Source organism: Oncorhynchus keta, chromosome 18, assembly GCF_023373465.1.
Source record: "Oncorhynchus keta strain PuntledgeMale-10-30-2019 chromosome 18, Oket_V2, whole genome shotgun sequence".
Classification (NCBI taxonomy): Eukaryota; Metazoa; Chordata; class Actinopteri; order Salmoniformes; family Salmonidae; genus Oncorhynchus; species Oncorhynchus keta.
In genome coordinates, this window is record NC_068438.1 from 12,613,055 (window position 1) to 12,638,315 (window position 25,261).

Sequence of the window (25,261 nt, forward strand, 5' to 3'; positions counted from 1 at the left end):
GGACTAAACAAAATTGACAGAAGACAGGTCTGTGTGTGTGTAACATCCATTTACCACCTTATATGAGAAATCTGGAAATTACAAACATTGTTTTATTTCAGCATCTTAACATTTCAAATTCAAATTAAGAAATAAAAATGATTTAAGTTAAAAGGGTGACACATCAACCTGAGAAACATTACACAAATGTAGAACCTGGAGCGAAGTGAAGGGGGAGGTATAAATATCTCTGACCATCCCATTTATAGCTCCCATAACATTAACATAAATGATCACTTTACCAATTACACTATTTTTGGTTTGCAAGAGAGCATTGACCACCAAGCTCCATTACCCTCACAACAAGGCCCCTCAGGAGCGATCACAAAGAATATCACTGGATTCACTATTTGTTTAAAAAAGCCTTAAAATGCTGTCTCCAATTATTTATCACTGAAACCAAATTTGAGAATTCAAAGACAAAGGGAAAACAGTGTCAATCAGGTAAAGGGGAAATTAAATGAGAATGAACCATCAAGGATCCCCTTTGACAGCCAAAATAAGCTTACGTCAATGTTGTTTTCTGTACAAAATTGAATTAGAATCCCCCATCTCCATTTCATTCACAAATATTATTTCCACTATGAAACATGTGCGTAAGCAATTTAAAAATAAAATAAAATTGACAACCGGTCCCATGTGGCTCAGTTGATAGAGCATGGTGCTTGCAACACCAGGGTTGTGGGTTCAATTCCCACAGGAGACCAGTCAGGAGAAAGTATGGAAATGTATGCACTACTGTTAGTCACTCTGAATAAGTGCATCTGCTCAATGATGTAAATAACCATGATCATCATGATCAATATTGTAAGAATAAACCATTGCTCCAGAGATTTTTTTGAATTGTATACAATTTGCTGTGCTGATCAGAATCTACACACTCACACACAAAGAGGGGGGCTGTACTCCCATTCATGCGTTCCCATGAAAGACACCAGCTCAGTCTTTATTTTACTGGCAGAGTTGGGAAGGAGGAAGGGGACTGGGGCAGTTGTTGTAGCACCCTGCAGAGAATGAGGTACTCCCCACTGCAGACAAAAACCTAACCCCATCCTCCGGTAACCACTACCTGTCTCAGATTCCCTGTCTTCTGTTTTACCTGATCTCTCCACACGGCATCATGACAATGGAACATCTGATTTGATGGTGTGGTGGTGGGAGATCTGACCAGCAACAAGCAGGTACATGCACAAAAGAGTACCCTATAATAGTCTGCTGCCGAGAGTACTAAGAAAACACCACTATACACGTTATTCTTATCATAATCATTGTTTCTCTAATCACTACCAACATAAGAGGAGAGGGCAGGTAGGGGAGGGGGAAGACAGACTGGTGAGAAGAGGAGATGTAAATTAAAGAGGCATTTAAGCGCGCTCCCCACGGATACGACGGGCCAGCTGGATGTCTTTGGGCATGATGGTGACACGCTTGGCATGGATAGCGCACAGGTTGGTGTCCTCAAACAGACCAACCAGGTAAGCCTCGCTGGCCTCCTGCAGACAACAAAGAACAGGTATGAAAAATGGCTCACGACAACACACTTAAAAATGTGTGGACAATATCAACCTATAAAATGCTATTATGTGATACACTCAGGCACATGATCCAAGTATTCCTCTTCAGTGTGTGATAAAACAATCTACACAATGCAATTATTTTTCTCCTGCCTCAAACTTGAGTTATGAGGTTTATGACAGCAACTACAATGGTGATGATGTAGCACTGACCTGCAGGGCTCCAATGGCTGCACTCTGGAAACGCAGGTCAGTCTTGAAGTCCTGGGCGATTTCTCTCACCAAGCGCTGGAAGGGCAGCTTGCGGATCAGCAGCTCAGTGGACTTCTGGTAACGACGGATCTCACGCAGGGCCACCGTACCAGGCCTGGAGGGAAACACAGTTAGAAGAATCCCATGACTAACATCACTGTATGGATTCATTACAAAAATCCAGAATCAAACTCTTTAGGCCTAAATCCTATCTTGTATCAGGTGGTGATGGAGTCATAATAAGGGCCAGTACTGTGACTCAGGGACAGGGGGCAGCTCTGGTAAGACCTTATCAGCCTTTCTGTCACTCTCTCTCACCTGTAGCGATGGGGTTTCTTGACCCCACCAGTAGAAGGGGCACTCTTGCGGGCAGCTTTGGTGGCCAGCTGCTTACGTGGTGCTTTGCCTCCAGTAGATTTACGGGCTGTCTGCTTGGTACGGGCCATGGCTCCTACAAATTACCTGAACCACATACATAGATGTGAGATATAACAATGACCATAGGTTAAAAATTTTCACTTTTAGTTGTTGCAATTAGACCTGATAATCAAGTCATTGCATTTTTATTAATCCGTTCTCGGCTGATTAAAAACTTAAACTAACTTGAAAAGCACTGTGAAACAAGAGTATTTTATACAGTAATTGGGTGTTCAACTCATTGTCATTGAACACATTTGGAACAAAAAGTGCGGACAAGCTACAACATGAATCTATCTCGCCAATCAAAGTCGACAGTGAGCCAATCAATCAATCAACGGGGAAAACGACGGCATTGGTTGGTTAGTCAATCTAATTGTGTAAACATATGACTAAGACCAATCAGCGTGTGTTCTGTCACGAAGAGGCGGGATCTACAGCTCCCAGACGTTCTTGGTAGCCCCGCCCACTCAGCTGTGATGATGGCGGCTGCTTGATGCGCAACCGGGATAAAGACCCAAGGCAGAAAAGCAAGGGAGTAGCACTAAAACTTTGATATTTCAAGAAACAGCTGTTTGACAATCTCATTAAACAACTAATACATATTAAAGAAGACATCCCAGAGAACTCGTATGTAGGCATAGAAACGGAGTTCGACCGCCAATGCCTGCGTACAACCGAAGCGAACCCGCGCATAATTTGAAACAATTTCTCCGGCTGCACTAGCTGTAGAAAAGGCTGCAATTCTGTGCGGTTTCGACAGTCGGGTTTGTTATTTTTCTCTACGACGAAAATTAAATGGATTTCCAACAAAATAACCAGAATTGAAGCAATTTGAAACTTTTCAAATGTGAAGTTACCGTAAATTAAAAGCAGTCGAGTGTTTGACTTACCTACACCAAAAGAGGTTTAAAAGGATGTGAGAAATGTTTAGCTTGTCTGGCCGTGTCAGTATTTTCTTCCTCGTATCCACAATGGGAACAAACGTTCAGCGGGAAAATGGCTGCTATGTCAATCATTTCTCCCATAATGCAACAGTGTATACACACATTTCTTGTTTTGTAGCACTTCGGCCACATGTTCTTTGGATATTTATTTTGTACTCTGAATCAGTCTCAAATTCATAAGCGAACATCGTAGCCTACCTAATATCGATATTTTTTTATCCAGATATTGTGGAAATGTATTGGCTTTTCAATTTGCCATGCTCAAGAAAATGGTGCAATTGTATATCCGTGTACAACCTTAATCACAAGTCTTAGGCAAATTTTAACCTTAAATGTCGTCACAAAAAGGTCTAGTTTCCGATCAGTGGTGTGAAGTACTACTTTAGTTTCTGTACTTTACCATTTACATTGGACAACTCTTAAAGAAAATGTACTTTTCACACCATACAGTTTCCCCGCCACCCAAAAGTACTCATTACATGTTGAATGCATGACAAGAAAATGATCCAATTCACCCATTTACCAAGAGAACGTCCCTGGTCATTCCTGCTGCCTCTGATCAGGCAGACTCACAAAAGAGGTAGTAGGGATGTTCTCTTGTTAAGGGAATTGCACCATTTTCCCAGTCTAGCTAAGCATTTGAAATGTAACGAGTACTTTTAGGTGTCAGGGAAGAGTGATAAAGGTACATTTAGGAATGTAGTCAAACATAGTAAAGTACAGATACCCCCAAAACTGCTTTAAAGTATTTTTACACCACTGCTGTGTTTGTAAAGTATGTCTGAGTGTTAGTGTTCCCATTGCTATCTGTAAATATGTATATTTAAAACTAAATACTTTTACTATAGTATTTTACTGGTGACTCACCCGTCATTTTTTATTAAAGGCATTGTTACAAGTAAAACTGGGTACTTTTCCCAATGAATATGACAGTTCTTCAAATGACCAAATATGAAAGACTCACTATTTAAAGTACATATTGAGTAAAATACCATTGCCAGCAGCATGCAACTCAGTACTTTGTGTAGGTCAATCACTTTACTAAACCAGTTGTGGAACGTCAGTTTATCACCTTTGTGAGAATTCTGGATATTACAAATGTCTGCTTAAAAAAAAATGAACAGAAAACTAAAATCAAAACCAGTAAGAAAAGGGTATCACAACCTGAGAAAGGAACTAAAATATTACCTGGATAAAACATGGGAGAAATACATAAACATTACGCTACATATAGGCCTTTGCAATGTTTGAAGCAATGTCATTTATCAATTTCAGAACGAGATTAACCATTTGTAAATGCATCCTGTAAACAGTAGAAACACTAGTTGTAAAAAAACAAATGAAAGGGTACATGTAAAAAAAACAAAGCAAGTCTATCAATTAGAAAAGCCTGTTATAATAATGTAATAGCATCGTCAATAGGAGAAAATGCTTGCCCAAGATGCTTCATGCATGCACCCTTTGCCGTGCCGATTTGCACACACATTAAAGGTGTGACTCCAATCGGCTTCAAAACAGATACATGATACACAAAGTACCCTAAAGTCTTCTGCTAAGAGAACTAAGGGGGACAAGACTGCACACTACTTTTATCACATCATTACTGAAACCAAGCTACTTAAAAGGAAAAGTGGGAAGGGAGGGAAAGACAGCCTGAGGACACGTAAATTAGGGAGGCATCTAAGCGCGCTCCCCACGGATACGACGGGCCAGTTGGATGTCTTTGGGCATGATGGTGACACGCTTGGCATGGATGGCGCACAAGTTGGTGTCCTCAAACAAACCAACAAGGTATGCCTCGCTGGCCTCCTGCAGACAAAATACAAGTTCAATTCAGTTGATATAAGCTTGGTATGGGACAATGCCTTCTTCAAACATTTGGGGAGAGTACTGCCAGTAGGCCACCATTAAAGGGATCCCTCGATATTTTGGTGATGAATCAGATGCACTTGTGGATATCATTTTTGTCAGTCTCCTGTATGAAGGATGTTAGAGGTAGTTTTGCATGCCAATGCTAACTAGCATTAGCGCAATGACAAAGTCTATGGCATCTACGAGCATGCTAGCAGATACCCATAGACTTGCAGTCATTGGGCTTGCTAGTTAGGTTTGTGAGGCAATGCAAACTAACTTTCTTTATACTGGACACAGACATAAATATGCATCCATTTTAGACTCAGCGAAAGTAGAGGGCCTCATGGCCAAATTTCCTTAGTATCCCTATAAGTATACACATTCTGATAAGTCTGGCTTTAGTGTCATTTGGTGGGTGAACAAAAATCATAAACACACTGACCTGCAGAGCTCCAATGGCTGCACTCTGGAAACGCAGGTCAGTCTTGAAGTCCTGAGCAATTTCTCTCACCAAACGCTGGAAGGGCAGCTTGCGGATCAGCAGCTCAGTGGACTTCTGGTACCGACGGATCTCACGTAGGGCCACCGTACCAGGCCTGGAGGGAAACAGTAATTAAGTAACACCACTGTGGTCCTTTACTTTATCTACATCAAATTATTAAAGGAGAGAGCATGACACCAGGTGGGTCGAAGCCTGCATGTTCAGGCACTGCATTTTGTCCCGCCGTCACCTGTAGCGATGGGGTTTCTTGACCCCACCAGTAGAAGGGGCACTCTTGCGGGCAGCTTTGGTGGCCAGCTGCTTACGTGGTGCTTTGCCTCCAGTAGATTTACGGGCTGTCTGCTTGGTACGGGCCATGGCTCCTACAAATTACCTGAATAAAGGGGAAATTGAGACAGGAATGTTAATGGAAGTAACAAAATAGCTATCAAATCCAGCAAAAAAAAAACATGTTAGTCTACTAAACACCACCAATTACACTACCAGCAAAAATATTGTAATAAGATTACAGATACTTTGAAAAACTAAACCATTACTTGTTTTACATTTAGAAAAAAAATGTTTGCAAAAAATATATTAAGAAACCTGTGTTGTCAATGACACTCAATTAAACTAGCTTTTATTCAATGATTAAGTTTGCTCCACCTAAGCAAGTCAGACCCCTAGAATTACACCCCAAATGCATTGGACATTTTGTATTGTAATGGCTCTTAAGGGCAAATTAATTCAAATATAACTGAGTCTTGTTAGACAAGTAAATAGAAACTGTAACGGACTACATTTAGAAAGTAACTTATGACATCCTTAAAAAAAAGTTATTATTTGTATATAACCCTCTGTGATCGTCAAGTCTGTGGCACAAGTCCGCAAAGATGTACATTAACTTCAGCGAATTACAGCGTAAAGGCTTCATACAACTACCAATAGGGACTTGTTTAGTGATATAAGGGGTGGGATTTTCTTCAATTTTCGCCAATGAGCAACGTCTTTCACAAAGTAGGTCCCCGCCTCTTACGCATTGAAGACTATGGCTGCTGTAACAGGAACGTATTAACGTGAAGGAAAAATTCGAATGTGTTTAACAAGAAGGTGACAATTAAAACGACATTTAAAACGAGGACATTGTCGCTTTAAACTAAAACACATTGAAGGATTGTTCTAGACATCGTTAGGAATCTACTGAAAAACTTCTGTACTCAGAAAATTACTCAGAACCCGTGCATAACCGTGTCAAATTCGAAAGGAGTGCTTTGGTCTGTAGTTTCTACAAGCGGATAATAGCTTGCTTTTTCGGTCGTCTGGGTTGTGTTTTTCCCTATGACTGCGGATTTACTTGCAAAAAGATAGTCTAAATAACAAAAAAAGTTCAAATGTACAAATACACAATATTTGTAAAAAAAAAAACATTTCAAACGCAACACTTACCTTGATACAACAGTTAAAAATATGAAACTCGTATCGTGTCCTTATTTATTGCGTTGTTCACACAACAGAATGGAGTCCTATATTGGGTTAAAATGGCAGGTTACCCACAATGCATCTGCTGTGACAAGAGACCAACTTTTTTACACGATTATGAATTGACCAATTCAATCAATTATCAATCATCTTAAAAGCGTGATATACTCCATAATGATATGTTGGTGAAACGTCTGTTTACTGTATTGGCAGATATTGACCATTTAAATGTATGACAAATGGATGACAATTATTGAAAGTGTTTTATGGACTCAGATGATTCCACGTGAGTGCGCGAGACAAAATGGCTATAACTGCAAAATTAGCAATTACAGGATTTCTGTTACCTGTAGTTCTTCATATAAGAATTCAAACAATTTAGATTATCAGATTACACTTCTTGGAATGTTTGTGTATTGTGACAAACATTGCTTTAGTATAAATTGTATTATATACACGTTTAAATCACAAAAGTATTAAATGACCTAGCAAAAAACATGTATTATCAATGTATACATTTGGGGCCTACAAATATCTTATTTCCAGGGGTGTTTTATTTTTACACAAGTCCTCCTCAAGGTGGACATAGGGGCCCACCAATTTGTGCTGAACCTCAACAGAGGAAGAACAGACGTCATCGCATCGTCTCCCAGATGATCCAGCATGGCGGCGGTCAAGAGACTGAAACGCGTGGCAGCAGCGCAGCCAGGATTCATGTCTTTTAAATCGTCGGCCGGTTCAGATGACTTGAACAGTGGCCAGAGAAAGCGTGTGAATAAAAATAAGAAAAAAAATTGGAACAAACACAGTGATATTCAAGATGTTGAAGAGTTTTTGGATGACGTGAGACTTCAGGAAAGGGCTACAGGGTGAGCAGCATGTGTTAGCCAATACCTGCTTGCATTCTAGCTAGCTACAGTTGCTATCTAGCTAGGTGTATTACTTACTGTACCAATAAACGATTATTTAGCAGGTATTGCGACATTATCAAACCACTGATTACGCTAGCTAGTTTTGCATGTCAATAAATTTAAGTCCACTTGGAAAAAATGGAAACACCACTTTGCTAGCTAGCAATGCTAATATACACGTTGGGTTGTTTATTCTAGCTAGCTATGCTATTTTTTTTTATATATATATTTTTTTACAATTTCCGACATGCATTCCTAGCTATAATCAGTGGTGTAAAGTCACCCAGTAAAATACCACTTGAGTAAAAGTCCGAAAGTATTTGGTTTTAAATATACTTAGTATCAAAAGTAAATGGGATTGCTAAAATGTACTTAAGTATGAAAAGTAGAAGTATACATTTCAAATGCCTTAGATTAAGCAAACCAGACGGCATATTTTTTGGGGGGACACACCATTTACAAACTAAGCGTTTGTGTTTAGTGAGTGCCAGATCAGATGCAGCAGGGATGACCAGGGATGTTCTCTTGGTAAGTGTGAATTGGACACGTTCCTGTCAAAATGTAAGGGGTACCTTTGGGTTTCAGGGAAAAATGTATGGAGTAAAAAGTACATTTTATTTTTTCTCTGGGATATGTGGGACTGTAGCGGCCCACCTCGCCCACAGCCAGTGAAATTGCAGGGTGCCAAATTCAAAACAGAAATCCCATAATTAAATTTCCTCAAACATACAAGTATTTTACACAATTTTAAAGAAACTTGTAAATCCAGCTAAATTTAGTCACAGAAAAAAAGCAATTTTTCCAGCCAAAGAGAATAGTCACAAAAAGCAGAAAGAGAAAATTAGTCACTAACCTTTGACTTTCTTCGTCAGATGACACTCATAGAACTTTGTTACACAATACATGTATGTTTTGTTAGATAAAGTTCATATTTATATCCAAAAATCTCAGTTTACATTGGCGTGTTATGTTCAGTAGTTCCAAAACATCCAGTGATTTTGCAGAGAGCCACATCAATTTACAGAAATACTCATAATAAACATTGTTAAAAGAAACAAGTTATGCATGTCATTTTAGATCCACTTCTCCTTAATGCAACCGCTGTGTCAGATTTCGGAAAAAGCACACCATGCAATAATCTGAGTACAGCGCTCAGGCACAAAAACAAGCCATACAGAAACCCGCCATGTTGGAGTCAACAGCAGTCAGAAATAGCATTATAAACATTCACTTACCTTTGATCTTCATCAGAATGCAATCCCAGTTCCACAAATGTTTGTTTTTGTTCAATAAAGTCCAAATACCTCATTTTTGTTCTCGCGTTTAGCCCAGTAATCCAAATTCATATGGCGCAAGCACTAGGTCCAGAAGAAAAGTCAAAAAGTTCTGTTACAGTTCGTAGAAACATGTCAAACGATGTATAGAATCGATCTTTAGGCTGTTTTTAACATAAATCTTCAATAATGTTCCAACCGGAGAATTATTTTGTCTTTTGAAATGCAGTGCAACGCAGGTTGCACTCATGGGCACACGCATGATCAGCTCATGCCAGACACCTGGTTGAAACAGCTCTCTTTCCCCCTTCATAGTAGAAGCCTCAAACAAGGTTCTAAAGACTGGTGACATCTAGTGGAAGTCTTATGAAGTGCAATATAACCCCACAGACACTGTATATTCAATAGGCAATGACTTGAAAAACTACAAACTTCAGATTTCCCACTTCCTGGTTTGATTTTTTTCCTCAGGTTTTTGCCTGGCATATGAGTTCTGTTATGCTCACAGACATAATTCAAACCGTTTTAGAAACTTCAGTGTTTTCTATCAAAATCTACTAATTTTATGCATATCCTAGCTTCTGTGCCCGAGTAGCAGGCAGAGTTTACTTTGGGCACGCTTTTCATCCGGAGGTGAAAATAGTGCCCCTACCCTAGAGAAGTTCTTAAGGAATGTAGTAAAGTAAAAGTTGGCAAAAATATAAATAGTAAAGTACAGATACCCGGAAAAACTACTTAAGTAGTACTTTAAAGTATTTTTACTTAAGTAGTTTACACCACAGGCTATAAGCACCCAAACTTGAGCAATACACCTAAACTGAATTGTTTCTTGACCGGTTTACTCATTTATGATTCGGCTGCTTTTATGTACTTAGCTAGCTAACATTTATGCTCTTATTTACAGTTTAACACATGCTGTATACCCACATGTTATTTGCTTCAAAATATGAAGTTATTCATTTACTTGTCTAAACCTCTTCTTTTTTTTTCGACAGAGGACTGATATCTGAGAAGCCAGATGATAGCCTGTTCTTTGTGGACATTGGAGAGCAGAGAAAATATGTCCAGCCAGGTAAATGATACCACTGTTTATAATAAATACAATATACATTTTCTGCTTCAGTTTTGTAAATGTTTAGAGTGTCAAATCACTGATGTTAGTGTTTTCTGTGTCGGATGCCAGAAGTCCAAGAGGGAAAGAAGGGGAAGAAGTCAAAGTCGCGGCCCTTGAGGATAGACCTAATCCTGCAGCATGACTCCCTCGTCCCTCCACCTAAAGAGTGAGTTTCTGACCCTGAACATGGCCCTCTCACCCCCGGCATCCTGCCCCTTACCTGGAGATGGGTCAGTCAAGTTGTGCATGGCACAATGTCCAGTGATGAACCCATCCTTGCGCTCACAGTATTTCCTATGGAATGTGAAGACAATCATGGAACTCAGGGAGCTGTTGTGTGAACAGTCTTCTGGGAACTGAGGGCAACATGCTGTTCTGCTTCCCCTCTCCGGGGTCGTATGTACTAGAAATGAAACGGAAACTCAGAGGGACTACCTGAACTTACTTTTGTTTTCTGTTGAGAAAGGTTTTCCTACTGTTTGCACAAACTAATACGACCCAGATATGCCTCCACGTTATAAACTGAAGCCATGCAGCAAGGCTATATTTTGAAAGTACACAAGTGTACTTAGGTTAGTTTATTCCTCATTCTCATAATAAACTGTGATTGTGCACTGAATTCTTCCTTTTCTTGGGGACACTACTTAAAATTCAGTTCCCTCTCTCCCCTAGTATTTTGGCCCACCAGCAACCGAATGCAAAGAAACTCCGCCGCATTGCAGAGAATGCAGAGAAATTGGCGGCCATGGGTGTGTTACCACGGAGACAGAAACGGCTCTTGAACCGCAGACCGGCAATTACAGCGTCAAAATCAAAAACGGCGGCCAACAACTTCCCAGACAGACCCTATTATGATCTGTGGGGAGGTGATGGTAAGTTTGACTATTCAAAAATGCTAAATTATTTTGAAATAAATCCTGGAGTTTTGTCTGTGTTTGTGACCATCTTTTCTACATATTGCAGCCAAAGAGACAGCTGATCCTTACTACCTTGAGCAAACAGGGAAGAAGCGTGTGAAGGTGAGAAGAATACTGCATTGTCTCTGCCTGAAAGTTTATAGTTTCTCAGTATTGTATGTGCTGCATAGTGAAGAGGGATACTTAGGCAAATGGGAGCGTTTGTATATTTACTGTCTGACCATGAGGTTTTTAACACGGTCTTGTTCACTCTTAGCGACCAGAGAAGCTCAACTCAAAGCCCTCTGTTCTCCCGGCAGTGGAAGTCATAGCCCCCGGAGGCTCCTACAACCCAGACTTCTTCTCCCATCAGGTAACTTACTACACTTAACAACAGTGATTAAAACACAAACCTTCAATCCTGGTTCGTTCTAGAGGTCGACTGATTGAATTTTCAATACCGATACCAATTATTGGAGGACCAAAAAAAGCCGATACGATTAGTCAGATGATCAATTTTTAAAATGTATTTATTTGTAATAATGACAATTACAACAATACTGAATGAACACTTATTTTAACTTAATATAATAAATCAATATAATCAATTTAGCCTCAAATAAATTATGAAACATGTTCAATTTTTTTGTTTAAGTAATGCAAAAACAGTGTTGGAGAAGAAAGTAAAAGTGCAATATGTGCCATGTAAGAAAGCTAACGTTTAAGTTCCTTGCTTAGAACATGAGAACATATGAAAGCTGGTGGTTCCTTTTAACATGAGTCTTCAATATTACTATTGGAAGTTCTTATAGACACTTTAGTATTGCCAGGGAAACAGTATAGCTTCCGTCCCTCTCCTCGCCCCTACCTGGGCTCGAACCAGGAACACATCGACAACAGCCACCCTCGAAGCATCGTTACCCATTGCTCCACAAAAGCCGCGGCCCTTGCAGAGCAAGGGGAACAACTACTCCAAGTCTCAGAGCGAGTGACGTTTGAAACGCTATTAGCGCGTACCTTGCTAACTAGCTAGCCATTTCACATCGGTTAAACCAGCCTAATCTCGGGAGTTGATGGGCTTGAAGTCAATAACAGCTCAATGCTTGAAGCACAGCGAAGAGCTGCTGGCAAACACACGAAAGTGCTGTTTGAATGAATGCTTACGAGCCTGCTGCTGCCTACCATCACTCAGTCAGACTGCTCTATCAAATCATAGACTTAATTATATAACATAACAACACACAGAGATATGAACCTTAGGTCATTAATATGGTAGAATCCGGAAACGATCATTTCGCAAAACGTTTATTCTTTCAGTGAGATACAGAACCGTTCCGTATTTTATCTAACGGATGGCATCCCTAAGTCTAAATATTGCTGTTACATTGTACACCCCCAAAATGTTATGTCATAATTATGTACAATTCTGGCAAATTAATTACGGTCTTTGTTAGGAATAAATGGACTTCACACAGTTCGCAACGAGCTAGGTGTCCCAAACTGCTGCATATACCCTGACTGCTTGCACGGCACGCAAGAGAAGTGACACAATTTCCGTTATAAGAAATTCATGTTAAGCAGCCAATATTAACTAATTATGCAGGTTTACAAATATATACGTGTGTATTGATTTTAACCCCTCGACAACATTCTGCCGAAAAGGCAGCGCGCGAAATTCAAAAATATGTTTTAGAAATATGTAACTTTCGCACATCAAGTCCAATACAGCAAATGAAAGATAAACATCTTGTTAATCTACACATCTTGTCAGATTTAAAAAATGCTTTACAGCTAAAGCACAACACATGACTGTTAGGTCATAGCCAAGTCGAAAAACACAGCCATTTTTCCAGCCAAAGATGGGAGTCACAAAAAGCAGAAATATAGATCAAATGAATCACTAACCTTTGATCTTCATCAGATGAAACTCATAGGACATCATGTTACACCATGTTTTGTGCATATTTATATACAAAAATCTCATTTTACATTGGCGTCTTACGTGCAGCAATGTTTTGATTCCAAAACATCTGGTGATTTTGCTGAAATACTCATAATAAACATTGATAAAATATGTGTTATTCAGAGTTAAAGAGACTTCTCCTTAATACAACTGCTGTGTCAGATTAAAAAAAAACTTCATAAAGCATAATCTGAGAACGGCGCTCAGAACCCAAAACAGCCAGAGGGTTATCCGCCATTTTGGAATCAACAAAGTTAGAAACAATACCATAAATATTCACTTACCTTTTGATCTTCATCAGAAGGCACTCCCAGGAATCCCAGTTCGACAATAAATGACTGATTTGTTCCATCATCGATGTCCAAATAGCTACATGTTGCTAACGTGTTTAGCCCAGTAATCCATCTTCATGAGGCGCGAGCATTTCGTCCAGACAAAAACTCAAAGTTCCGTTACAGTCCTTTAGAAACATGTCAAACGATGTATGGAATCAATCTTTAGGATGTTTAATAATATATAATATATGCCATTTAGCTGACGCTTTTATCCAAAGCGACTTACAGTCATGTGTGCATACATTCTACGTATGGGTGGTCCCGGGAATCGAACCCACTATCCTGGCGTTACAAGCGCCATGCTCTACCAACTGAGCCACAGAAGGACCATCAATAATCAATAATGTTCCAACCGGAGAATTCCTTTGTCTTCGGAAAAGCACTGGAACGAGAAGTAACTCTGTCGAGAGCGCGCATCAAGAGACTAAGGCTCTCTGCCAGACCACTGACTCGAATAGGTCTCCTGAGCCCCTCCTTTATAGTAGAATCCTCAAACCAATTTCTAAAGGCCGTGGACATCTAGTGGAAGCCCTAGGAAGTGCAACCTCATCCATATCTCAATGTGTATTCGGTAGGCCAAGCTTTGAAAAACTACAAACCTCAATGTCCCACTTCCTGGTTGGATTGTTTTCAGGTTTTCGCCTGCCATGCCATATGAATTCTGTTATACTCAGACTGTTATGTTCAAACAGTTTTAGAAAAGGTGCTTTTTTCCCGAATGCGCTTATTAAATCATCCACTGTTTGGCAAAGTAGGCTGTGATTCGATGAGAAATGAACTTCCTATGGATCCGTGGACGCTAGCGTCCCACCTCGACAACTTCCAGGGAATGTGCAGAGCGCCAAATTCAAATTAAATTACTATAAATATTTAACTTACATGAAATCACAAGTGCAATACATCAAAATAAAGCTTAACTTGTTGTTAAAAAGGCTTTACGGCGAAGGCAAACCATGCGATTATCTGAGGACAGCGCTCAGCACACAAAACATTACAAACAGTTGCAGCCAGGTAGATTAGTCACGAAAGTCAGAAATAGCAATAAAATGAATCACTTACCTTTGGTCTTCGTATGGTTGCACTCACAATACTCCCAGTTACATAAATGTTAGTTTTGTTCGATAGTCACTCTTTATATCCAAAAACTGAAATTTTGTTGGCATGTTTTGTTCAGTAATCCAATGGCTCAAATGCGGTCACAAGAGACAGACGAAAATTCCAAATAGTATCCAGAAAGTTCGTAGAAACATGGCAAACGATGTTTATAATCAATCCTCAGGTTGTTTTTAGTCTAAATAATCGATACTATTTCAACCAGACAATAGCGTCGTCAATATAAAAGAAAAACAAGGAAGGCGTGCTCTCGGGATTGCGCACCAAATAAGTTGGGGAAATTCCACTGGCCTCTCATTGAAACTGCTCATTCTCCCTCATTTTTCAGAATAAGGCCTGACACAATGTCTAAAGAATGTTCACAGCTAGTGGAAGCCATAGGGAATGGAATCTGGGTCCTATCCCTTTAAATGGTAGATAGGCTTTCAATGGAAAAACACCCATTTCAAAATAATAGCACTTCCTGGATGGATTTTCCTCAGGTTTTCACCTGCCATTTCAGTTTTGTTATACTCAGACTTTATTTTAACAGTTTTGGAAACTTTAATGTTTTCTATCCAAATCTACCAATTATATGCATGTCCTAGCTTCTAGTCCTGAGTAGCAGGCTAGTTAACTAGTTATTATGTTAAGATGTTTTTTTACAAGATAGGTTTAATGCTAGCTAGCACCTTACCTTGACTTACCTCGTGTAACAGGTAGTCAGCCTGCCATGCAGGCTCCTCGTGGAATGCAATATAAGACAGGTTGTTAGAGCGTTGGACTAGTAACCGGAAGGTTGCAAAAACGAATCCCCGAGCTGACAAGATAAAAAAATCTGTCGTTATGCCCCTGAACAGGGCTGTTAACCCACCGTTCCTAGGCCGTCATTGAAAATAAGAATGTGTTCTTAACTGACTTGCCTAGTTAAATCCAAGATGGCGTAGCAGTCGGACGTCGTGTCGTGTCCCTTGTATATATCGTTTTTTAATTTAAAAACATTTCTTCGCATATCTTAAAATATTTTGCTAAACTTCAACTTCTAAATACTCTCCTGCAACCCGCCTCGCACAATGTAGCTATTTTTTTCTAAAGTATTTATATCTACTTTGGATCCGGAACCCCTCAACTGAAGCTAGCCAGCTAGCTACCAGCTATCAGTCAGCAAACCATTGCTAGCGGTCTTCAGCTAACCGGTCATCAGCTAACCTTTAGCTCGGAAAGCTCTCGCCAGTTCGAACAACGCGACTCTAACCAGAGCATAACGGACCTATTCTTTTTTATCACCGGATTCCCACCGCAAACGGAACATTTTCAGCTGGATTCTTCACAACTAGCTATCTAGCTAACCGCAACCCCGGATGATTACTCCTGGCTAGCGTTTCCACCCACTTAGCTTGAAGCTTGCCCGGCCAGAGCTCCTGTGCTACCACCGAAGCATACTCCTGGGCTACAATATCCGGACCCACGACCGGTCTATCGATGTCACCGCATGAAGAGGAATAAACAGACTCACCCCATCGCGACGTCCCCCAAAGGCTAACTTTCTAGCCCTTGCTATCTCCTTGCTTGCTAATTCGGCCTGCTAACTGCTAGCTTATTTATCCCCGGTCCGCTAACTGCTACCTTGTTTAGCCCTGGCCTACTAACTGTTAGCTTGTTAGCACAGGCCTGCTAACCGTCTGAATCGCCGCGTCCCAAACACCCATATTTACTTTCTATTTCTTTTCGATTTTTAATTTGTTTATACCTTCCGGTAACCTGCCTCACCCAATGTGATACGGAATCGCTATTATTTTTAATTCTTAGAACACACTCAAGAACCTCCAGAAGCTAACCAGCTAACTAGCTACAAGCTATTTAGTCATTGTTAGCCACTGCTAGCGGCTTTTACCTTTTGCACAGCCAGACAGTTTTTTTTTTACCTGGATAACACTCGCCAGTCCAGCTTCCCTGCCCCATCCACCGCTGCCCCCCTGGACACTGATCACTTGGCTACATAGCTAATGCATGCTGGACTGTCAATTTAATCACGGTACTCCATTCTGCTTGTTTATGTTTTATCTGTCGGCCCCAGCCGCACTCAGGCTCTGTGTGTAGTTAATCCGACACTCCCTGCCTAGTCAACGCCATTTTACCTGCTGTTGTTGTGCTAGCTGATTAGCTGTTGTTGTCTCGCCTACTGTTTTAGCTAGCTCTCCCAATTCAACACCTGTGATTACTGTATGCCTTGCTGTATGTCTCTCAAATGTCAATATGCCTTGTATACTGTTGTTCAGGTTAGTTATCATTGTTTTAGTTTACAATGGAGCCCCTAGTTCCACTCTTCATACCCCTGATACCTCCTTTGTCCCACCTCCCACACATGCAGTGACCTCACCCATTACAACCAGCATGTCCAGAGATACAACCTCTCTCATCATCACCCAGGGCCTGGGCTTACCTCCGCTGTACCCGCACCCCACCATACCCCTGTCTGCGCATTATGCCCTGAATATATTCTACCATGCCCAGAAATCTGCTCCTTTTATTCTCTGTCCCCAACGCTCTAGGCGACCAGTTTTGATAGCATTTAGCTGCACCCTCATACTACTCCTCCTCTGTTCTGCGGGTGATGTGGAGGTAAACCCAGGCCCTGCATGTCCCCAGGCACCCTCATTTGTTGACTTCTGTGATCGAAAAAGCCTTGGTTTCATGCATGTCAACATCAGAAGCCTCCTACCTAAGTTTGTTTTACTCACTGCTTTAGCACACTCTGCTAACCCTGATGTCCTTGCCGTGTCTGAATCCCGGCTCAGGATGGCCACCAAAAATTCTGAGATTTCCATACCCAACTATAACATCTTCTGTCAAGATAGAACTGCCAAAGGGGGAGGAGTTAGCCTGCAAAGTAATGTCATACTTTCCAGGTCCATACCCAAACAGTTCGAACTACTAATTTTGAAAATTACTCTCTCCAGAAATAAGTCTCTCACTGTTGCCGCCTGCTACCGACCCCCCCCCCCCTCAGCACCCAGCTGTGCCCTGGACACCATTTGTGAATTGATCGCCCCCCATCTAGCTTGAGAGTTTGTTCTGTTAGGTGACCTAAACTGGGATATGCTTAACACCCCGGCAGTCCTACAATCTAAGCTAGATGCCCTCAATCTCACACAAATCATCAAGGAACCCACCAGGTACAACCCTAAATCTGTAAACAAGGGCACCCTCATAGACGTCATCCTGACCAACTGGCCCTCCAAATACACCTCCGATGTCTTCAACCAGGATCTCAGCGATCACTGCCTCATTGCCTGTATCCGCTACGGAGCCGCAGTCAAACGACCACCCCTCATCACTGTCAAACGCTCCCTAAGACACTTCTGTGAGCAGGCTTTTCTAATCGACGTGGCCCGGGTATCCTGGAAGGACATTGACCTCATCCTGTCAGTTGAAGATGCCTGGTCATTCTTTAAAAGTAACTTCCTCACCGTTTTAGATAAGCATGCAACGTTCAAAAAATGCAGAACTAAGAACAGATATAGCCCTTGGTTCACTCCAGACCTGACTGCCCTCGACCAGCACAAAAACATCCTGTGGCGGACTGCAATAGCATCGAATAGTCCCTGCGATATGCAACTGTTCAGGGAAGTCAGGAACCAATACACGCAGTCAGTCAGGAATGCTAAGGCCAGCTTCTTCAGGCAGAAGTTTGCATCCTGTAGCTCCAACTCCAAAAAGTTCTGGGACACTGTGAAGTCCATGGAGAACAAGAGCACCTCCTCCCAGCTGCCCACTGCACTGAGGCTAGGTAACACGGTCACCACCGATAAATCCATGATTATCAAAAACTTCAACAAGCATTTCTCAACGGCTGGCCATGCCTTCCGCCTGGCTACTCCAACCTCGGCCAACAGCTCTGCCCCCCCCGCAGCTACTCGCCCAAGCCTCTCCAGGTTCTCCTTTACCCAAATCCATATAGCAGATGTTCTGAAAGAGCTGCAAAACCTGGACCTGTACAAATCAGCTGGGTTTGACAATCTGGACCCTCTATTTCTGAAACTATTCGCCGCCATTGTCGCAACCCCTATTACCAGCCTGTTCAACCTCTCTTTCATATCGTCTGAGATCCCCAAGGATTGGAAAGCTGCCGCAGTCATCCCCCTCTTCAAAGGGGGAGACACCCTGGACCCAAACTGTTACAGACCTATATCCATCCTTACAGACCTATATCCAGGTCTTCAAAAGCCAAGTCAACAAACAGGTCACTGACCATCTCGAATCCCACCGTACCTTCTCCGCTGTGCAATCTGGTTTCCGAGCCGGTCACGGGTGCACCTCAGCCACGCTCAAGGTACTAAACGATATCATAACCGCCATCGATAAAAGACAGTACTGTGCAGCCGTCTTCATCGACCTTGCCAAGGCTTTCGACTCGGTCAATCACCATATTCTTATCGGCAGACTCAGTAGCCTTGGTTTTTCGGATGACTGCCTTGCCTGGTTCACCAATTACTTTGCAGACAGAGTTCAGTGTGTCAAATCGGAGGGCATGCTGTCCGGTCCTCTGGCAGTCTCTATGGGGGTGCCACAGGGTTCAATCCTCAGGCCAACTCTTTTCTGTATATATCAATGATGTTGCTCTTGCTGCGGGCGATTCCCTGATCCACCTCTACGCAGACGACACCATTCTATATACTTCCGGCCCGTCCTTGGACACTGTGCTATCTAACCTCCAAACGAGCTTCAATGCCATACAATAATATATAATAATACAACACTCCTTCCGTGGCCTCCAACTGCTCTTAAACGCTAGTAAAACCAAATGCATGCTTTTCAACCATTCGCTGCCTGCACCCGCACGCCTGACCAGCATCACCACCCTGGTTCCAACCTTGAATATGTGGACATCTATAAGTACCTAGGTGTCTGGCTAGACTGTAAACTCTCCAATCGAAAATCAAATCAAGAGTCTGCTTTCTATTCCGCAACAAAGCCTCCTTCACTCACGCCGCCAAACTTACCCGAGTAAAACTGACTATCCTACCGATCCTCGACTTCGGCGATGTCATCTACAAAATTGCTTCCAACACTCTACTCAGCAGACTGGATGCAGTTTATCACAGTGCCATCCGTTTTGTCACTAAAGCACCTTATACCACCCACCACTGCGACTTGTATGCTCTAGTCGGCTGGCCCTCGCTACATATTCGTCGCCAGACCCACTGGCTCCAGGTCATCTACAAGTCCATGCTAGGTAAAGCTCCGCCTTATCTCAGGTCACTGGTCACGATGGCAACACCCATCCGTAGCACGCGCTCCAGCAGGTGTATCTCACTGATCATCCCTAAAGCCAACACCTAATTTGGCCGCCTTTCGTTCCAATTCTCTGCTGCCTGTGACTGGAATGAATTGCAAAAATCGCTGAAGTTGGAGACTTTTATCTCCCTCACCAACTTCAAAAATCTGCTATCTGAGCAGCTAACCGATCGCTGCAGCTGTACATAGTCTATCGGTAAATAGCCCACCCATTTTTACCTACCTCATCCCCATACTGTTTATTTATTTACTGTTCTGCTCTTTTGCGCACCAATTTCTCTACCTGTACATGACCATCTGATCATTTATCACTCCAGTGTTAATCTGCAAAATTGTAATCATTCGCCTACCTCATGCCTTTTGCACACAATGTATATTGACTCCCCTTTTTTTTCCTTTTTTTTTCCTACTGTGTTATATATTGACTTGTTAATTGTTTACTCCATGTGTAACTCTGTGTTGTCTGTTCACACTGCTATGCAGTTGCAAATGAGAACTTGTTCTCAACTAGCCTACCTGGTTAAATAAAGGTGAAATGAAAAAAATTAAAATAAAGGTGTAAAAAAAAAAACAGATTACTGATTGTTATGAAACCTTGAAGTCGGCCATTTCGATTAATCGGTCGACCTCTAGTTCGTTCAACAATGTTTCTGCTCGCTTGGTGTGTGTGTGAGGATCTGTCTTTTCATGTTGAGTAATGCTGTGGTTGATGTATTGAAGTGCTGACCTTTCTCTCAGGCCTTGTTACTAGAGGCCCATGAGGTGGAGGTGAAGCGGGAGAGAGCGGAGCTGAGAATAGAGAGACAGCTGGCTGTCAACCGAGAGGATACCGCCACTGAGGTACAACATCAGTACACCCCTCCCCCGCCACTCAACTGTTCATCGTTTCACAATTCAGACCTGTATGTGGTCTGTCCAGCTCAATTTTGCCTGACCTTCCTCGCTGTTTCTTCTGCAGGAGACAGTCTTCCAGGAGCTAGTGGAAGGGCTAGTGGAAGAGGAGGAAGATGAAGATGAGGAGGAAGAGGATGTTTCTATTCGTGGCGGCTTGCAGCAGGAGAAAAAGACAGAGAAAGAAAGGAGGCGAGAGAGAGCCGACAAGATAAAGGTACGCGAGACCACAGTCTTTTCCCCACTAACGTGCCCTAGTCTTTCCCCTCCATGTGCTAGCTTAGGATCTGACCGACAGTGTCTCTCTCGCTGTGCAGTCGCAACAGAAGCAGGCAGCAAGGGTGTTCACTGACAAGAAGCAGCAGCTCTTCCAGCTGCGCTCCATCCAGGCGACCCTGAAGAGGGGGGAGCAGCAGACTAGAGAGAGGGTGGCCCAGCGCAAGGCCAACCAGGAGGCAGAGAAGTCCATGCCTCGACGTCTTGGCAGACTCAGGTCAGTACCTCCACAGGGCTGCCACTGTTATCTTCTATCTTGGTTATTTATTACAATTTTATACCTAGAGTGAGATGCAACTGTTCCCCCATTTTGCAAAGCAGATCAAGTAAATTGCATCATAGTATGAACTGTAAGTAGTCCTAGACATTTCTGTAACAATGGGCTCCAGAAGAGCCTATACCCCATTCCAAACCAAATAATTTAGCCTTATTTCTATTACATTTACATTTAAGTCATTTAGCAGACGCTCTTATCCCCTAAGTGTGAGTTGTCTGTGCTGCTGTTTTGTCTATTGTCTCCATACTGTCTGAACTTGTCCCCCACATATCTCCCCAGGTTCCAGGCTCAGGATCTAGAGGTCCAGCTAAGTGATGAGATTCCTGGATCCCTGCGGACACTCAAGGTAGGACTGACTGTATCCCACTCACATTCTACAATACAATCATACTCGGCTGACCTTTGAACTCATGTCCATGTACACTAACGTTCAAAAGTTTGGTGTCACTTAGTCCTTGTTTTTTAAACAAAAGCCCTTTTCTTTTTTTGTCCATTAAAATAACATCAAATTGATCAGAAATACAGTGTAGACATTTAATGTTGTAAATTATTATTGTAGCTTGAAACTGCTTTTATTTTTTAAATGGAATATCTACATAGGCGTACAGAGGCCCAGATCTTCAGTTTCTTGGCAATTTCTCTCATGGAATAGCCTTAAATTCTCAGAACAAGAATAAACTGATGAGTTTCCGAAGAAAGGTCTTTGTTTCTGGCCATTTTGAGCCTGTATTCGAACCCACAAATGCTGATGCTCCAGATACTCAACTAGTCTGAAGAAGGCCCGTTTTATTGCTTATTTAATCAGAACAACAGTTTTCAGCTGTGCTAACGTCATTGCAAAAGTGTTTTCTAACCAATTAGCTAATCAAAGTTTCTCATTTTAAAAGGCTAACACAACGTGCCATTGGAACAAAGGAGTGATGGTTATTGATAATGGGCCTATGTAGATATTCCATTAAAAAAATCAGCCATTTCCAGCTATAACAGTCATTAACAATGTCTAAACTATTTCTGATCAATTTACTGTTATTTTAATGGACGAAAAATGTGCTTTTGTTTCAAAAACAAGGACATTTCAAAGTGACCGCAAACTTTTGAACGATAGTGTATGTGGAACTGAAATGTTGAAAAGTTTCAGGATAGCAACGTAAATCCCTTCAATAACGTCTCACGTTGACCCCTGTTTTGGCGCAAGGTCCTTCATCAGAGCACTCATCTATATGAGTTTACTAACATGTTTCCCTTCACATGTAATTATGTGTCCTGCAGCCAGAGGGCAGTGTCCTCAAGGACCGCTTCAAGAGTATGCAGAAGAGGAACATGATTGAGCCCAGAGAACGAGCCAAGTAAGTTATTCTCCCTTTAAAAACAAACAGCATCTCATGTCAGAAATATATTTGCCTATAATGGATATTGAACTGTGATGTCATATACCTAGTGTGTCTGTAACTTTCTTAGTGGAACTTTGTAGATTTGTTTTTGTTTATTTCCAGAGAGTTATACTACAATGTAGGATCAATGCGTTAGCCAGTTAACTTGCCTAAATATTGTGAAATAACTTTTTAGAAAGCTGAGCTTGAAATGGGTATGATCTGACTCAAACACATGTTTGACTTCCTTAATGAACCAGAAAATCAGTAGTTATTTTTGGTTGTTTATCAATGTTAGCTGGGTAACTGTGTTGTAGTGCACCCCCTCTGTTGGTTCAGTCAGCTTGAGCCTGACTGTGTCCAGTGATGATCCCATCCTCGCGATAACAGTATTTCCTTGGAAATGTGAAGACAATCATGGAACTCGGGGAGCTGTTGTGTAAACAGCCTCCTGGGAACTGAGGGCAACACGCTATGCTGCTTTCCCTCCACGTCTCCTTTTGTTTTTCTTGTACAAGAGAATATAGCCTTGATTTGATGTGAAGCCGTTGACGTGCTTTAGAATGGACAGTGTTTGATTGTGTGCCCCGCCTCCTCCCACAGGTTCAAGAGGAGACACAAGGTGAAGTATGTTGAGAAGAGGGCCTTCAGGGAGATCACCTAGAGACCAAACCAACCTATGGAACTGTTCAAGACTGACATCACGAACAACACAGCGGCACCCACCACTGAGTGACATTCAGCCAGAGAGCTACTGTTTTCCCCATCAATTGTCAATCAACTCGGCCCATTTTTTTTGTCATTGATGGGTTTGCCACCTTTTTAAATCTGTTGGAAAATGTTGAATTCCCCACAACTTGTAACATTTGCCAGGCCTTGATATTTTCACACATCTATATACAACATAAACCAGCCCAACCCAGGTAGTGTTATACAGATTCAGTCAGTTATACAGATTCAGTCTCATGCATTTTGAGGTCAAATGAGTTCATTGGCAGGATATTTAAATCATCTGGATCTGTCAACATCAGTTGAGAACGTTAGACTTCAGAAGGGTGTTCTCCTGTCTCCCTCCCAGTTGGTAATCTTGTCTTTCGCTCTTATCAAACCAATATTAATACCCTCGTTAGAAGGGGTGGATGCCTGAGTGAATACGCAAAGCGATTAATGACATAGTAACGTTTAAAACCACGTGTCAAGAGTTGGACTTGTGTGCGTTCTGTCACTTACATCTGTTATTGTGTACAAAATCCCTTTATTTGCCATAATCTGACTTGATTTCATTAAAACAAGTTCATTATTGACATTGTTTTTACTGACTGCTATTTAAATGCCTGTGGTAACAATATAATTGTTTTGGCCTATTCAATCCCAATCCCAAAATATATTGTATTTCATAGTGGGATTAAATTATTTTATTGTACTTTTGTCTACACAATTCTGCCAATGTGGTTGAAATGCAAAAAATAAATAAATGAATTAAAAGTGGTAGTCATTCAAACATTTTGTCAACCCCTTTTTCACACCGAGTCCATTTAATTTACACTACGTGACCAAACGTACCGCTAATCCTCGGGCCTGCCAGCCAGGCACTATCCAGGGCCCACATTACCCTGCCCCTACCCACAGTGTAGTTACCCTCAACACACTGATGGCTCTGAGACTGTGCCCACAGTAAACCTTAACTATGTTATGGCCGTTGACAGCAATAGGAGTAAAAAGGCACATTTCTATTTCACAATGCAATGGACAATAATGTTCTCGTTTAATCTATTCTGTCAATGCTACCAGCCATCTTGGTGTTCATTTTGGTTCACCATGACCGTCAGTCATTTTGAGTGTTCAGATTTAGGTGTGTTTGAGAGCGATGGTTTTCATGTTTTTCTCCTATTCTCCCTCACCTCACGTGCGAGCCGTTGATGGAGCCAGATTGCCTTAGCATGAGGTAGATGACTGTGGTGCGCCGTGAGTGGGCCGTGAGTGGAGTCGAGCAGCACACATTATGAACGCTCTCACTGTTCACCTGCATCACTTCATTACAGTGTGTCTCACGGCTCCCCGAGCACATCGGTGTGCTGAGCCAGCAACCATCAGTCTCCTCACCTATAGTCCTATATACCGGTCTTCAAGCTGTCCTTTCTCCTATCTCAAAGACACATGAATAGTGAAGGTGAGTGGGAATACCTCATCCCCTCCCGACTGCACTGATACTGACCATAACTCACTCGCTGAGGACATGACTATGTCAAAGACCTTTCTCTTGGGAGGTATTTCTAATCTTCACCTGAGCCTCACAGTGGATGCTCCTATGAATGTGAGAGGATGGGTAACAGAGTGATATGAACTGTGTACATACAGTAGCTTACAAGTCAGATCCCACGTCTGTATTCACCAGGGAGGATAAGGGTCTGGATCCTTGTGACTGCTCTCCATGAGTCCTCCCAGTCCGGCGTCTGTGCTGGTGTCCAGCTGATGATACACAGACACACTAGTATATACACCTTGTAAAGGCCTCGGGCACTACCACTCCCATTGTGATGTAATTTCCTGCTTAGAAAGGGTTATGCATGAAGAGAGAGAG

General features: G+C 41.9%; 3 protein-coding genes across 4 annotated transcripts; 1 reads left to right on the forward strand and 2 right to left on the reverse strand.

Annotated features, from left to right (window-relative positions):
- Positions 1–28: 28 nt before the first annotated feature.
- LOC118397284 (histone H3.3A) lies at positions 29–7,092 on the reverse strand. 2 transcript variants are annotated; one of them, XM_052467415.1, is made up of 4 exons: positions 6,951–7,092; positions 2,124–2,267; positions 1,767–1,920; positions 29–1,532 (listed from the first exon to the last, which is right to left on the reverse strand). In XM_052467415.1, exons 2-4 carry the CDS (start codon positions 2,249–2,251, stop codon positions 1,404–1,406), a joined length of 411 nt encoding a protein of 136 aa, XP_052323375.1. In that variant the 5' UTR covers positions 2,252–2,267; positions 6,951–7,092; the 3' UTR covers positions 29–1,403. The 2 variants fall into 2 exon arrangements, with proteins under 2 accessions (XP_052323375.1, XP_035647788.1); XM_035791895.2 differs by lacking the exon at positions 6,951–7,092 and adding an exon at positions 3,116–3,265.
- Positions 4,018–7,092, reverse strand: LOC118397285 (histone H3.3A). The gene is made up of 4 exons (XM_035791896.2): positions 6,951–7,092; positions 5,755–5,898; positions 5,466–5,619; positions 4,018–4,978 (listed from the first exon to the last, which is right to left on the reverse strand). The coding sequence occupies exons 2-4, from the start codon at positions 5,880–5,882 to the stop codon at positions 4,850–4,852; spliced, it is 411 nt and encodes a 136-aa protein (XP_035647789.1). The 5' UTR covers positions 5,883–5,898; positions 6,951–7,092; the 3' UTR covers positions 4,018–4,849.
- Positions 7,093–7,119: 27 nt separating this feature from the next.
- LOC118397283 (ribosome biogenesis protein NOP53-like) lies at positions 7,120–24,181 on the forward strand. Its single transcript, XM_035791894.2, has 13 exons — positions 7,120–7,269; positions 7,552–7,852; positions 10,164–10,240; positions 10,352–10,448; positions 10,955–11,154; positions 11,246–11,301; positions 11,456–11,551; positions 20,605–20,706; positions 20,825–20,974; positions 21,075–21,250; positions 21,590–21,656; positions 22,580–22,656; positions 23,284–24,181. The coding sequence occupies exons 2-13, from the start codon at positions 7,647–7,649 to the stop codon at positions 23,342–23,344; spliced, it is 1,365 nt and encodes a 454-aa protein (XP_035647787.1). The 5' UTR covers positions 7,120–7,269; positions 7,552–7,646; the 3' UTR covers positions 23,345–24,181.
- The last annotated feature ends 1,080 nt before the right edge of the window (positions 24,182–25,261 follow it).

Coding starts and splice junctions, on each gene's coding strand:
- LOC118397283 (XM_035791894.2), top strand. CDS start 7,647: ATGGCGGCGGTCAAGAGACTGAAACGCGTGGCAGCAGCGCAGCCAGGA. Junction 11,155..11,245: donor TGATCTGTGGGGAGGTGATG/GTAAGTTTGACT, acceptor TACATATTGCAG/CCAAAGAGACAGCTGATCCT. Junction 20,975..21,074: donor AGAGAGCCGACAAGATAAAG/GTACGCGAGACC, acceptor CTCGCTGTGCAG/TCGCAACAGAAGCAGGCAGC.
- LOC118397284 (XM_052467415.1), bottom strand. CDS start 2,251: ATGGCCCGTACCAAGCAGACAGCCCGTAAATCTACTGGAGGCAAAGCA. Junction 1,921..2,123: donor AAGAAACCCCATCGCTACAG/GTGAGAGAGAGT, acceptor GTTTCCCTCCAG/GCCTGGTACGGTGGCCCTGC. Junction 1,533..1,766: donor CAGCCATTGGAGCCCTGCAG/GTCAGTGCTACA, acceptor TGTTGTCTGCAG/GAGGCCAGCGAGGCTTACCT.
- LOC118397285 (XM_035791896.2), bottom strand. CDS start 5,882: ATGGCCCGTACCAAGCAGACAGCCCGTAAATCTACTGGAGGCAAAGCA. Junction 5,620..5,754: donor AAGAAACCCCATCGCTACAG/GTGACGGCGGGA, acceptor GTTTCCCTCCAG/GCCTGGTACGGTGGCCCTAC. Junction 4,979..5,465: donor CAGCCATTGGAGCTCTGCAG/GTCAGTGTGTTT, acceptor TTTTGTCTGCAG/GAGGCCAGCGAGGCATACCT.